Source organism: Zophobas morio, unplaced genomic scaffold, assembly GCF_036711695.1.
Source record: "Zophobas morio isolate AGI-343-1 ecotype UQ-CSIRO unplaced genomic scaffold, CSIRO_AGI_Zmor_V1 ptg000041l, whole genome shotgun sequence".
Lineage (NCBI taxonomy): Eukaryota > Metazoa > Arthropoda > Insecta > Coleoptera > Tenebrionidae > Zophobas > Zophobas morio.
The window spans coordinates 4920677-4934457 of record NW_026972146.1 but is presented as its reverse complement, the minus strand read 5'-3'; the positions used below and the strand labels follow the sequence as shown (position 1 = coordinate 4934457).

Here is a 13781-nt window from a genome sequence, read left to right as displayed (position 1 = left end):
CCCAAAAATTAAAAAAATTAGAAAATAAACCAAAAAATGAAAGTTATCCAAATGCATAAAAAAAAATCTAAAAAATCTAAACAACTTAGAAAACCCCAAAAACAAATAAATTCAAAAACCCAAGAAACTTAAGAAATCGAATAAGGAATAAAAAAATGGAAAATATCCAAAAAATTTAAAAAATCTGAAAAATCCAAGAAACTCAAGAACTTCCATGAAACCAAAAAATCGAAAATATCCTAAAAATCCAAAAAGGAGAAAATAAAAAAAAAACAAAAATTAAAAATGATCCAATTCCAAAAAAAACAACCCAAAAAACCCCAAAAAATGAAGAAATCTAAAAAGCCAAGAAACTAAAGAAATCCAATAAAAAAAATAGAAAATATCCAAAAAATTTAGAAAATCTGAAAAACACAAGGATGAACATCAAAAAACCTTGGGAATATTATTCCAAAAATCCAAAAAGTCGAAAATATCCCAAGAATCCAAAAAATGGAATAAATCCAAAAAAACAAAAATCGAATATACTAAAAAATGAAAAAATCGAAATAACGCAAAATTCCAAAAATCTAAGGAATCAAATTAGTTCTTGTGGAGTAAATGCAACCAATAAAAGAACGTAGAAAAATGACTTTTTGTCGATATGTATTGAAAACAAAACGGTAAGACATAAAATTTTGTATGTATCACGGGTATTATTTGATGTAACCTTATCTTTACAAACTGGAAGGGATTATTGAAAACCCGAAAAATTCAGATTCAAACTATAAAAAAAAATAGGGGTATTCCATTTATTCCCAAATATCGGTAGATACGTATTACACTTCAATATTGTACATTTAGACGGAAAATCTATACATCTATACAGGAAACAAAAATAAGTACACCTAATGAACAAGGGTCTCAAAAGTTAAATCCTAACGTCTTTATTTCGTTTCATATCTGGCAATGTAAACCGGGTCTCCAATACTTATGAATCCTGTTCTGGTCACTTCTAGGTTGTTCCCCAACCTGGGGGATTTTTCAGGACCCGAATGTTTGCGGTACCTAAAAATCAAACAAATAATACTTAATGTGACCTTCGCACCACCAAGAAACCACTTACTGCTCTAAAGTCTTCAAAGGTTCTCTATCCGGGTGCCTGATCCCATTTTCGGGATCAATAGTAGTCAAAATGCACCTAGTGCAGTCCTTCACGTTCCTCAGAATCACATTATCCCCAATCTTAATCCAATCCCAGGTATCCTCATCATAAGGCTGCAAATCCGGGCCATCAACCACAATATTGTGCCTAAACTGCTCAACCGTGATGTCCGAATTCCCGACTCGCTTGTTCAAGTCGTTGACGGAGTGTTGATTAACCAGAGAAACGCTCGTCAGATCTGCGAATAGACCCTGAAACACTTATTAGTTAAACCCAGCGACTACTACACCCATAATAACTAACTGTAGACTTGTTTGAGAGGTTCTTGTAGTAGTCCAGGAGTTTCGCGTGGGCCTTCGTAATGTCGCGTTTTTGACTAGCATCGTTATAACCCAGTCTTAGGCCGGAGTCTCTTTCAATGATGTACCGTGAGAACCAACTCGCCGCCTCGTCCCCACAGTCGATAGCTTGGACTCTCTCGTCCTGCCACCACCTAGTCAAGTTAAGTCAGTATAGAGCGACTTAAGTAGCGCAGACGTACTTAACGTTGGCGACTTTGCTGTCCTCTCGGCTCGGGATTTTCACGTAGAGGGTCCTCATGGTCGGGGCGTCGATGGCAAAATGGTTCTCGTCATGGACGGAGACGTCGATGAAGACCATTTTTGGGTAGGTCCGGGCGGTGCGGAACTCATTGTCTTTGGCGCCGTACACGACAAGGACCCTAACAATGCGTTAGTTAGTAGCGGTTTTTGCGCTATGACGTCACATTTGGAAATTATCGTCACTGTTTTTGCGCAGCAACGACAACTCCAATGTTAGTAATATAAATTCGTTAATTGGATTGTTCGTAATCAATTTATTGATAATGAAACTGATATAGCGCAAAAATTCGTTATATAATCTCGGAAAAATTTATCGTCTGACATTTTGATTTATGGCGGGGTTATGCAAGTCTCACCTGTCCCTCAACTGGAAGGCTTTTTCGTCATCCTGTGTTTGCTTTATCCCGACTTCCGTTACTTCGGCCCTTTGTAGTTCCACCCGGTGTCCGCTCTTCAGTGGATAAAGGTGGAGTTTCTTCACGCTTCCCACTCGCTCCCAGTTGGAAGGAATTTTCACCTGCTTCCACTTCTTGTAGATGAACGCCCCGACGACGGTAACAGCGGTCACTACAGTTGTCACAAGAACGGTTTGCGTCACACTGGAGAGACCCATTTCAAGAGACTGAAATTTTTCACTGTGTAAAATATGCCAGCGTTCTTATCATAATTGGTTGTAAATTAATATAGTCACTTCTCGTCAACAAACAATCCTCGTGATTTATTTGGATACGGTTGCGTCATTTTGCTCGAATTATTTGCGAGGTTCTATACCGATAACCGCAGGAGTGGATAATAATGGAAAAAACATAAACAAGTTTGTTTTTATGCGCACAATGCTAGATTATTGTTACGATTATTACTTACGTGTCATTAAAAATCGATCATGAATTATTCAGAGCGAGCCATCACAAGCTAGCTAATGGAGCGCGCAAGAGGTCAAATTAATAACGATGCACCGGCACAAAAACTTATCTGGAAGGAACGAGATAAAGATCCCACTTGTAATTCGGCTGCTAGAATTGAAAGTCAATATTTATTTACTTCTTACCGAATCGGGCTGCTGCGCTGTGTGATAGTCGAGAAAGTTTAGGCATGTGACAGCGTTTAAAAAATTGTGGCCACAAGAGTGTTGCATAATCGGGGTAGGCAACCAGTTATACATCGCTGGAGGTTCGCTCGTGTGGCCTTCAGGGACTTTGTTTTTCGCAGGTGAAGAAAATGGCATAAGAAAGTACCCAAATCACACTGATACCAACGTTATTGCAAGATTGTAGCATTTCAGAAATGTATTAATTTACATCGTGATGATTAAGCATGAAGTCAGCTAATTTATACAGAAAAAACACGGGATTATTAATGAATAATAATAATGATAATAATAGTCAAGGATAGTTGTGTTTAATTCAATACAATCACTTTATTGTTATAAATAATTTTCGTATACTGAGAGCGAATTTTATATAGGTATTAGGATCATCGTGTAGAGTGGAAGGTAAAACCCTAATCAAAATTTGGTCAAGATCCCCACCAAGAAGAGATAGATAGCATAAGACACTCCTGCACAAGTGGTTTATGAATCCGGGTTGAGATTTTACCCTAAATATCCATATTTTTGGAAAAAAGTCAAAATTGTATAACATTTTACAAGAATTAAGAATTTTCCGATTTTCGATTTTTTGAATATTGATTGATTAATCGGTTTTTCGAATTTCCGATTTTCGGTTTTTCGATTTTCGACTTGTTCATTTTGGAAAATTCGAATTTTCAGTTATGGTACTTTCCGCTTTTTCAATTTTTCGACTTTCCTATTTTTCGAATTTTTGTTTTTTCAAATTTTTGATTTTTTGGTTTTTCGATTTTTAAATTTTCTAATTTTCGGTTTTCAGATTCTCGGATTTTTGATTATTCGAAAATCTGATTCATTGAATTTTCGATTTTTCGATATTCGAATTTTTAATTTGTTTCCTTTTCGATTTTTCAGTTTTTCCATTCTTCAGTTTTTCGATTTTCGAATATTTGATTCATCGAATTTTTGATTTGTCGAGTTTTTGTTTTTTCGATTTTCTTTTTTTAGAATATTTGATTAATCGATTCGATTTTCGGTTTTACAATTTTCGACTAGTTCTTTTTCATTTGTTCATTTTTTAAATTAGAATTTTCGATTTTTGTGCTTTCCGCTTTTTTAATTTTCCGATTTTTCAGTTTTTCGACTTTCTTATTTTTCGAATTTTCGTTTATTTTCAATTTTACATGTTTCAAATATTTGATTCATCGAATTTTCAACTTTTCCACTTTCGAATTTTTGATATTCCAGTTTTCATTTTTTTTATTACGATTTCTCGATTTTTTCGACTTTTAGATTTTAGAAGTTTCCAATTTTGGACTTTCGATATTTCGTTTTTTCAATATTTCGATTTTTGGGTTTTTCAATTTTTCAACTTTTCGACTTTCCCACTTTAGATATTTCTTTTTTTCCAATTTCGATTTTTGGATTTCTCGATTTATCCAAATCCCGATTTGGAAATTTTTGATTTTTTGGTTTTTCGATTTTTAAATTTTCTAATTTTCGGTTTTCCGAATTTTCGGATTTTCGTTTTTTCGAAAAGCTGATTTATCGAATTTTCAATATTAGAATTTTTAATTTATTTCCTTTTCAATTTCTAGATTTTTCAATTTTTCAATTCTTTGATTTTTCAAATGTTCGAATTTCCTATTTGTGATTTTTTGAATTTTCAACTTTTCAATTCTTCCATTCTTCAGTTTTTCAGTTGATTAATTGAATTCTTCATTTGTCCACTCTTTTGTTTCTTCGATTTTTTATTTTTTGAATATTTGATTAATCGATTTGTCGATTTTTGGATTTTCCGATTTTCGGTTTTACAATTTTCGACGGTTTCGTTTTTCTGAATTAGAATTTTCGAGTTTTATAGTTTTCGTTTTTTTAATTTCCAGAGTTTTTAATTTTTCGACTTTCCTATTTTTCGAATTTTCGTTTTTTCAATTTTAGATTTTTCAATAGGGGAGTATTTGATTCATTGAATTTTCGATTTTTCAATTATTGGATTTTGAAATTTTCGATTTGTGATTTTTTGAATTTTCTTTTTTTCAGTTTTTCCATTCTTCAGTTTTTCGATTTTCGAATATTTGGTTAATGATTTTTCGAACATTTGATTCATCGAATTTTTGTTTTTTCGATTTGCTTTTTTTAAATATTTGATTAATCGATTTTTCGATTTTCGGTTTTACAATTTTCGACTATTGCTTTTTCTAAATTAGAATTTTCGTTTTCTGTACTTTCCGCTTTTTTAATTTCCCGATTTTTCAGTTTTTCGACTTTCTTATTTTTCGAATTTTCGTTTATTTTCAATTTTAGATGTTTCAAATATTTGATTCATCGAATTTTTAACTTTTCGACTTTCGAATTTTTGATTTTCCAGTTTTCAATTTTTTAATTTCGATTTCTCGATTTTTTTCGACTTTTAGATTTTAGCAGTTGCCATTTTTGGACTTTCGATATTTCGTCTTTTCAATATTTCGATTTTTGGGTTTTTCAATTTTTCAACTTTTCGACTTTCCCACTTTAGATATTTCTTTTTTTCGAATTTCGATTTTTGGATTTCTCGATTTATCCAAATCCCGATTTGGAAATTTTTGATTTTTTGGTTTTTCGATTTTTAAATTTTCTAATTTTCGGTTTTCCGAATTTTCGGATTTTCGTTTTTTCGAAAAGCTGATTTATCGAATTTTCAATATTAGAATTTTTAATTTATTTCCTTTTCAATTTCTAGATTTTTCAATTTTTCAATTCTTTGATTTTTCAAATGTTCGAATTTCCTATTTGTGATTTTTTGAATTTTCAACTTTTCAATTCTTCCATTCTTCAGTTTTTCAGTTGATTAATTGAATTCTTCACTTGTCCACTCTTTTGTTTCTTCGATTTTTTATTTTTTGAATATTTGATTAATCGATTTGTCGATTTTTGGATTTTCCGATTTTCGGTTTTACAATTTTCGACGGTTTCGTTTTTCTGAATTAGAATTTTCGAGTTTTATAGTTTTCGTTTTTTTAATTTCCAGAGTTTTTAATTTTTCGACTTTCCTATTTTTCGAATTTTCGTTTTTTCAATTTTAGATTTTTCAATAGGGGAGTATTTGATTCATTGAATTTTCGATTTTTCGAATTTTTAATGTTTCCTTTTCGATTTTTCAATTATTGGATTTTGAAATTTTCGATTTGTGATTTTTTGAATTTTCTTTTTTTCAGTTTTTCCATTCTTCAGTTTTTCGATTTTCGAATATTTGGTTAATGATTTTTCGAACATTTGATTCATCGAATTTTTGTTTTTTCGATTTGCTTTTTTTAAATATTTGATTAATCGATTTTTCGATTTTCGGTTTTACAATTTTCGACTATTGCTTTTTCTAAATTAGAATTTTCGTTTTCTGTACTTTCCGCTTTTTTAATTTCCCGATTTTTCAGTTTTTCGACTTTCTTATTTTTCGAATTTTCGTTTATTTTCAATTTTACATGTTTCAAATATTTGATTCATCGAATTTTCAACTTTTCCACTTTCGAATTTTTGATATTCCAGTTTTCATTTTTTTTATTTCGATTTCTCGATTTTTTCGACTTTTAGATTTTAGAAGTTTCCAATTTTGGACTTTCGATATTTCGTTTTTTCAATATTTCGATTTTTGGGTTTTTGAATTTTTCAACTTTTCGACTTTCCCACTTTAGATATTTCTTTTTTTCCAATTTCGATTTTTGGATTTCTCGATTTATCCAAATCCCGATTTGGAAATTTTTGATTTTTTGGTTTTTCGATTTTTAAATTTTCTAATTTTCGGTTTTCCGAATTTTCGGATTTTCGTTTTTTCGAAAAGCTGATTTATCGAATTTTCAATATTAGAATTTTTAATTTATTTCCTTTTCAATTTCTAGATTTTTCAATTTTTCAATTCTTTGATTTTTCAAATGTTGGAATTTCCTATTTGTGATTTTTTGAATTTTCAACTTTTCAATTTTTCCATTCTTCAGTTTTCAGTTGATTAATTGAATTCTTCGTTTGTCCACTTTTTTGTTTCTTCGATTTTTTATTTTTTGAATATTTGATTAATCGATTTGTCGATTTTTGGATTTTCCGATTTTCGGTTTTACAATTTTCGACGGTTTCGTTTTTCTGAATTAGAATTTTCGAGTTTTATAATTTTAGCTTTTTCAATAGGGGAGTATTTGATTCATCGAATTTTCGATATTCGAGTGTTCAATTTTTTAATTTCGATTTCTCGATTTTTTCGACTTTTAGATTTTAGAATTTTCCATTTTTCCACATTCGATATTTCGTTTTTTCAATATTTCGACTTTTGGATTTTTCAATTTTTCGACTTTTCGAATTTAAAATTTTCGATTTTTCTAATTTAGATATTTCGTTTTTTGGTTTTTCGATTTTTAAATTTTCTAATTTTCGGTTTTCCGATTTTTATTTTTTCGAAATCCTGATTTATTGAATTTTCGATATTCGAATTTTTAATTTGTTTCCTTTTAGATTTCTCGATTTTTCAATTTTTGAATTCTTGAATTTTTCAAATTTTCAATTTTTAGAATTTCCGATTTGTTATTTTTTTTATTTTCCTGAGTTTTTAATTTTCCAATTTTCCATTTATCGATTTTTGAATATGTATTTGATTAATCGATTTTTCGATTTTTGGAATTTCCGAATTTCCGATTTTCTGTTTTACAATTTTCGGCTATTTGTTTTCGATTTGTTCATTTTTCGAAATCCAATTTTCAATTTTTCGAATTTCCGATTTTTCGAATTTTCAAATTTTCAATTTTTTGACTTTCGGTTTTTCTCTTTTCGAAATTTCGACTTTCCATTTTTGGAGTTTTCAATATTGGAATTTTGAATTTTTTTAATTACTATTGCTCGATTTTTCAGTTTTTTCATTTTTCGACTTTTCGATTTTAGAATTTTTGATTTTTTTACTTTCCAGACTTCGTTTTTTTCTATATTCCGATTCTTGGATTTTTCGAAATATTGATTTTCGAATTTTCAGTTTTTCTAATATTTGATTATAATCGTATTTTCGATATTCAACTTGATTTGGTTTCGATTTCTCAATTTTTCAGATCATCGATTTTTTATTGAATTTTTCCATTCTTGGGTTTTTAGACTTTTCAATTTTTATATTTTTAGATTTTTCAATTTTCGATGTTTTGACTTTACGGAAGAGTTTTCTATTTTTTTCGATTCTCGATATTCAAATTTTTTGATTTATTATTTACGCCAGTGGTTTTTACTTTATAAAGATTATCACAAAACAAAAATCTTAAAATCAAATTTGATAATTTTTCAAAGAATCGGGATTTATTATAGGCTTTACTTCAAGGGCGCGGGAAGTTCTGTCAAGCCGAAGATTTTAACCATGTTTTTTGAAAAATTCTAAAACGTAAACTGAATTTTCACGTGTGTATATGAGGTTGCACAGCTTGTAAAATACGGAAATGCAGGATGCTGACGCTTGTTGCCGAATTTCTTATGACTAAGAAATCGCATTTATTTTTTTGTTTGTAGCTCCCACCAAACATCTGATGACGTCATGTTAAGACACTAGTGAGTGAATCTTATTTGAAACTTGCTCTGTACTTCCTTATTTGTGGTTTAACAAAAGTTCGATCCAAAGTTATGTTGATAGAACTTTCCTCGTCCATGAAGTAAGACAGTTCAACGAATCCATTTCCTTGGCAAATTTATATAAAAAAGCGTGTTACATTCAACTTCAAAATTTACATTTTACCACCAAAAGTGCAAAAAATGCAGTACGTTTGTGTTGTCAAACAAGCTATTTTTTCTGACCTTCATTCACTGCTTTCAATTATTCAATTATTATAAACTTATGCAAATTTTTTGTTTGTTGATCTACTTGTTTTAATATTGTGACGAAAGGAAAAAACATGTCTCTGTGTTATGCAACATCGCACTCATTCGAAAATACACCTGACAACGTTGCAAAAAAAAGTTAGGTTAGGTCTGTAAACGACGAAGATGGAAAATGTTACCAACTTTAAGTTAAAAAAAATATATTTTTAATAATTCGGCGTTCCGGTCCAACTTGTGTTACAAAATGTTCACTCATTGCCACCAACAGAGTGAAAACGTTTTACGTAAGTAACTAATTGAAAAACCCTGAGCTGATGCAACACGACATAATTGTGGTCGTGTGACCTATTTTATAATTTTTCGCACAATAGAAATTTTTTTCGTGTTTGCTTTGTATATAATTGTAGTGAGAGCCTTAACAAATATACCTAAGTTTCACTTTTCTTCTTTATCGGTGCATGATAATGCATACATTTTTTGTTGTTTTATCTATTTTTATTTCGTTTTGATAAGTCATTCTAACAGGACTTTATAATTACATGTACTATTGACTGTATTAACAACTTTCACTTTCTTTAAAAACCACACACAAATCACGTCAAATTCGCCCAATCAAGTCGTGCACCGACTTCAAACTGTCGACGAAATAATCCGGCCTATACTCCTCCGGGAACTTCCAGTCTTCGAGCGCCCCTTCCTTCGTTAAACCACTCAAAACCAGCAACTTCTTATACCCGAATTTCGTAGCAAACCCCATATCCGAAGGAACCCTAGCAACAACAACAGTAATCACTCAAAACCATCACTCAACCAATACTCACGAATCCCCAATAAACAAAACCCTGGAAGCATCCCCAATCTTGTACTTCTCCACAATAAACTCATTCGCAAAAGGCGCCGGTTTGGCCACTGAAACCGGCTCCCTCCCACTACACTCCTCCACAATGGCGTGAAACACCCCCGGCCCCATCACCACCCTATCCAACCCCACCCCAAACCTCGCATCCCCCGTCCCCCGAATAAAAATAACCTCCGGCCTCTTCAAAAACGTCACAGCTTTCTGCAAATTCACGTAGTTCACGTTCAAATCGATATCTGCGACCACGGCCCCCACGCTCCCGTCGTCCTCCGTGGAGGCTGCCGCCAGAGCGTGGAACGTCTCCTCGATTTCCAGGGGCTAAAACTCGTTCGGAGAATTCGGGAGAAATTGGATACAGCTTACCCCACGCTCCGCGATTCGGAAACCTGCGTCACGCAGAGATTTCTTCAGGGGGTGGGTTCCCAGGACGAAGACCTCCTTGGAGAAGTTTTGCTTCTTCAGGTAGGAGATGGTGGTTTGGATTGGGGTGACTATATTTTCGCGTTTGATGGGGAAGCCTTTGGAGGTGAAGTCGTGGTGGTAGTCGTCGAGGGTGGCGGTGGTGTTGTTGGAGACGACGATGAAAGTCTTGCCTAGGTTTTGTAAGGAGGCGACTGCGGCTGACGCTCCTGGGATGGTTTCGAGGACGTTCCATAAAACACCTGTGGGAGAAGTTAGAAGGGGAAAGAATGGGGAGATAATTTACCGTGGACGTCGCAGAGGACGTGGTCGAAGGAGTCGAAGAAGGCACGAAGTTCGTGGGTGTTGAGTGCATTTAAGTCTTTCATGACTTTTACAATAGAAAGGAGATAATAGTAGGAATCTTACAGTTTATTCGTTTATATGCACCGGTTGCGTTTGTCTAACCTTGGGTGAATACGCAAAGATTAATGTTTAATAAAACTAAGCAGAGAAGATAATTTATTCACTGAGTAATTGTTTTAGATAACAGTTCTTCAGGAATTCCATTCACTAGACACCTACACCGAACAAAGTAAGCGCGGAGGACAAAATAAGGCGCCCTAGCGACGTCGTTTAGGTTATCGGTGTTATTAATTCTAAACTAACAACTAAATAATGCAAGCCATTACCCACGCACGGTGTTATCATAAATCACTTTTATTCCCTAGTTGTATACATTTTTTAAAACACCAGCCGCCGTAGTCATTAATTCTACTATATCTATTACAATTTGCAAGCAAAAGTGCGCAGTATACAATCATTCAGACTTTTTAAACTATCAGCATAATAATCAGGCTTGTACTCGTGCGGAAAGTCCCACTCCTTAAGGACGTTTTTTCCAGTCGCTCCACTAAAAACCAACAACTTCTGGTATTTACTCTCAGCCGCGAACCCCATATCTGAAGGAATTCTACAAAGAAATGACACTTTTTCCAAAAATCGTCACTCACGAGTCTCCAACGAAGAGCACTCTGGATGGGTCCCCAATTTGGTACTTTTCAACGATGTATTCGTGCAAAAAACGGCTAGGTTTTGCCATGGGTACACCCTTCCGATTCGTTTTGTCTTCCAAAATTTTCGTGAAGTATCCCGGCCCTATCAGACTTTTGTTCCAGCCTACAGGAAGGTGACAGTCGGCAGCCCCCTTGACAAAAAGGACTTCGGGACGTTCCAAATAAGTAGCAGCCTTTTGAAGGTTGACGTAGTTTAGGTTTATGTCGACGTCTGCGACCACGGCACCCACTTTTTCGTCGTCTGGTATAGTGTGGGCGGCGAAGGCGCTGTTGGATTCTTTGATACGGTCCGGCTGGAAGAGGTCGTGTTTGGGTTTTTAGTGATTTCGTTTCACCTACCTCGTTTTGGGCGAGCTTGAAACCCGCCTTTTCCAGTGATCTTTTCAGAGGTGTCATACCAAGAACGAAGACCTCTTTATCTTTAAGGTCTTGCTTCTTCAAGTAAGATATTATTGCCAACGTTGGCGTCACTATTTCATCTTTGTCGACGTCAAAACCGGCTCGAGTAAGCTCGTGGTGGTAGAAATTGATCGATTTTGAGGTGTTATTGGAGACGAAGATGACCTTTTTTCCGATTTTTTTCAAAGATTTGATGGTTTCTTGGGTACCGGGGATGGTGTCGAGGAAGTTCCATAGTACTCCTTGAAAATTGTGGTCAAAATGGCTAAGTTAGGACGAAATATTTACCGTCGACGTCGGACAGGACGTAGTCAAAGGAACTGAAGAACTTCTGTAGTTCTAGGTTATTTAGGTTAGCTAAATTTTTCATTTTATGGACGTCTTTAATCGGTTTAATTACACTACAATGTTTATCGAGTGGGTGATGTTTTTGTGATAAGAGTTATCATTAAATTTTGATGACGGTCATCTTCGTAGCAAGCATGGAGGGGGAAGTGATTCGTACGGTTTTTAAACACAATATTAACACATAACTTTTCTTTAATATATCGATTTTCTATACGTAAAGCACTATCATTTCACCTTCAGGCAGGTCTATTAACATTAAAGTACATCGTTACCCAGGCAACATGATGTCGTCTTTTTCACGTGAATAAATGGTCATCATTTACGTCATAGTGACCAAAGATTTCACGTTATATTGACGTACCAATGACGGTCAAATGTCTCGTCTAGATGACGTCATTTTCTCACGAACTATTGACGTGATGTACTGACGTCTTAGAGTCGTCATTTTGTAACGAATTATTGACGTGATTTACTGACGTCCTAGAGACGGCATTTATTGTCCATTTTAAGACGTTTTTTATATTTTGATTTTTAGAAAAAAATATGCAATAAATAAAACGCTGAAATAATTTTATTTTTTTATATTGTTTAGCTTAAATAAAATATTATAATTCGTTATAATCACCAAGTAAAGCCCAAAACAAAGTATATATTAATTAAAGTTAAAACAAATTAGTGTAAAAAAATTAAATTTACTACAATTTTGTACAACCAACAATGAACTTCAATAAACAAATAAAAAATATGTCAATTAAACAAATTAAAGATAAACCACTCCTAAGAACACAAACAAATCTACATACAGGTAATTACGAGTATAATTAGTATAAACAAAAAAAAGGATATTGTACAATATATAATCAAAAATAAACGTTGCAATAAAATATGCTATTTAAAGAAAAATCAGTTTTAAAAACACAAAGAAATCTATTTAGTTACAAAGAATATTAAAAAAAAAAACTATAATAAACTATAGATCAGTCTTAAAAACACAAACAAATCTATTTACAAAAAATATTAAAAAAAAAAACTAGAATAAAGGGAAAAGACAATTGAATCGCATTGTTGAAGTTACTTGATTGAAAATACACTGTAAAACCACAGTATATGTAAAACTATCTAATTCACCATGACTTGACTGTCCTCAACACATAAAAAAGTACCGTTAAGAATTAATTCTGTTTTAACAATCATATCAATAACCTAAGTTTTTTAAGTTTGCCTCAATTTATTGCACTGAAAAGAAAAACCCGTTAGAGTGCATGGATTAATGGAAATGCAATCATTTTTTCATCTATAGGCAATAGCAAGCATTTGACTATTATTAAATTTAAGGGATTACAGCAGAAGACACATTCTGTATTTTAAAAATGCTAAATTTACTTGAATCTAACGGATAATTTTAAAATGGTTGCATTGACAAAAACGTACAGCCTATCAGGAAAATCTCGTTGTCAATACTTTTTACAATGAAGCGAAATGTGTATGTGTAAATAGTAAGTTACCAAAAAGTATCGTAGTATTACAGGCATCTACCGGTATATAATATCCAATATTATGTTCTAATGTTATATATATGTATATATTAATTCATTGTATTTTTTTAACTTACAAAGAAATCTGCTTGTTCTAATATGCAAACATAATCGTGTAATTCGCCAAAATTTGTTTAGGTATGGTTTTGGCGGCATAATTTCTGTTTTTGTTTTCTTTTTCAGTTGTCAGATTTGATGACGTTTCCATGTTGAAGATTTTTTCACTCGTTTCCTTTAGCATTTCTTTCGTTTCGCACATGTGTTTTGTATTTGTTTCAAATCTAAAATAAAATTATGTTCATTAGCATTAGTTCATAAAAAATTGCAGTAACATACCTTTGCAATATTTTATAGCGCCTCATTTTCAAAAACAATCACCGTAAGTTCTTCATAATCAGTAGGAGTATCTTCAGTGATTAATGGTGGTCTTTCCAGCTTATCTGAAAAAACTGCTTTTGTTACCTACGTACAGTTATCAAAAATAACAGAAACACGTAAAAATTAAAATGATTACTTTATTAGATATTAACTTACCTACT

The 13781-nt window shown here is 32.8% G+C and overlaps 3 protein-coding genes across 5 annotated transcripts; all 3 read right to left on the bottom strand.

Annotated features, from left to right (window-relative positions):
* Nucleotides 1–777: 777 nt before the first annotated feature.
* LOC135140930 (mitochondrial amidoxime-reducing component 1) lies at nt 778–2986 on the bottom strand. 3 transcript variants are annotated; one of them, XM_064071675.1, is made up of 7 exons: nt 2795–2881; nt 2611–2718; nt 2103–2368; nt 1686–1865; nt 1448–1637; nt 1106–1395; nt 778–1047 (listed from the first exon to the last, which is right to left on the bottom strand). In XM_064071675.1, exons 3-7 carry the CDS (start codon nt 2357–2359, stop codon nt 927–929), a joined length of 1038 nt encoding a protein of 345 aa, XP_063927745.1. In that variant the 5' UTR covers nt 2360–2368; nt 2611–2718; nt 2795–2881; the 3' UTR covers nt 778–926. The 3 variants fall into 3 exon arrangements, with proteins under 3 accessions (XP_063927745.1, XP_063927744.1, XP_063927746.1); XM_064071674.1 differs by lacking the exon at nt 2611–2718 and having other exon boundaries at nt 2795–2986; XM_064071676.1 differs by lacking the exon at nt 2795–2881 and having other exon boundaries at nt 2611–2746.
* A 6127-nt stretch (nt 2987–9113) lies between these two features.
* LOC135140937 (uncharacterized) lies at nt 9114–10485 on the bottom strand. The gene is made up of 4 exons (XM_064071687.1): nt 10192–10485; nt 9849–10147; nt 9448–9803; nt 9114–9396 (listed from the first exon to the last, which is right to left on the bottom strand). Exons 1-4 carry the CDS (start codon nt 10271–10273, stop codon nt 9225–9227), a joined length of 909 nt encoding a protein of 302 aa, XP_063927757.1. The 5' UTR covers nt 10274–10485; the 3' UTR covers nt 9114–9224.
* An 87-nt stretch (nt 10486–10572) lies between these two features.
* LOC135140936 (uncharacterized) lies at nt 10573–11959 on the bottom strand. The gene is made up of 4 exons (XM_064071686.1): nt 11648–11959; nt 11300–11601; nt 10898–11253; nt 10573–10857 (listed from the first exon to the last, which is right to left on the bottom strand). The coding sequence occupies exons 1-4, from the start codon at nt 11727–11729 to the stop codon at nt 10671–10673; spliced, it is 927 nt and encodes a 308-aa protein (XP_063927756.1). The 5' UTR covers nt 11730–11959; the 3' UTR covers nt 10573–10670.
* Between the last annotated feature and the right edge of the window lie 1822 nt (nt 11960–13781).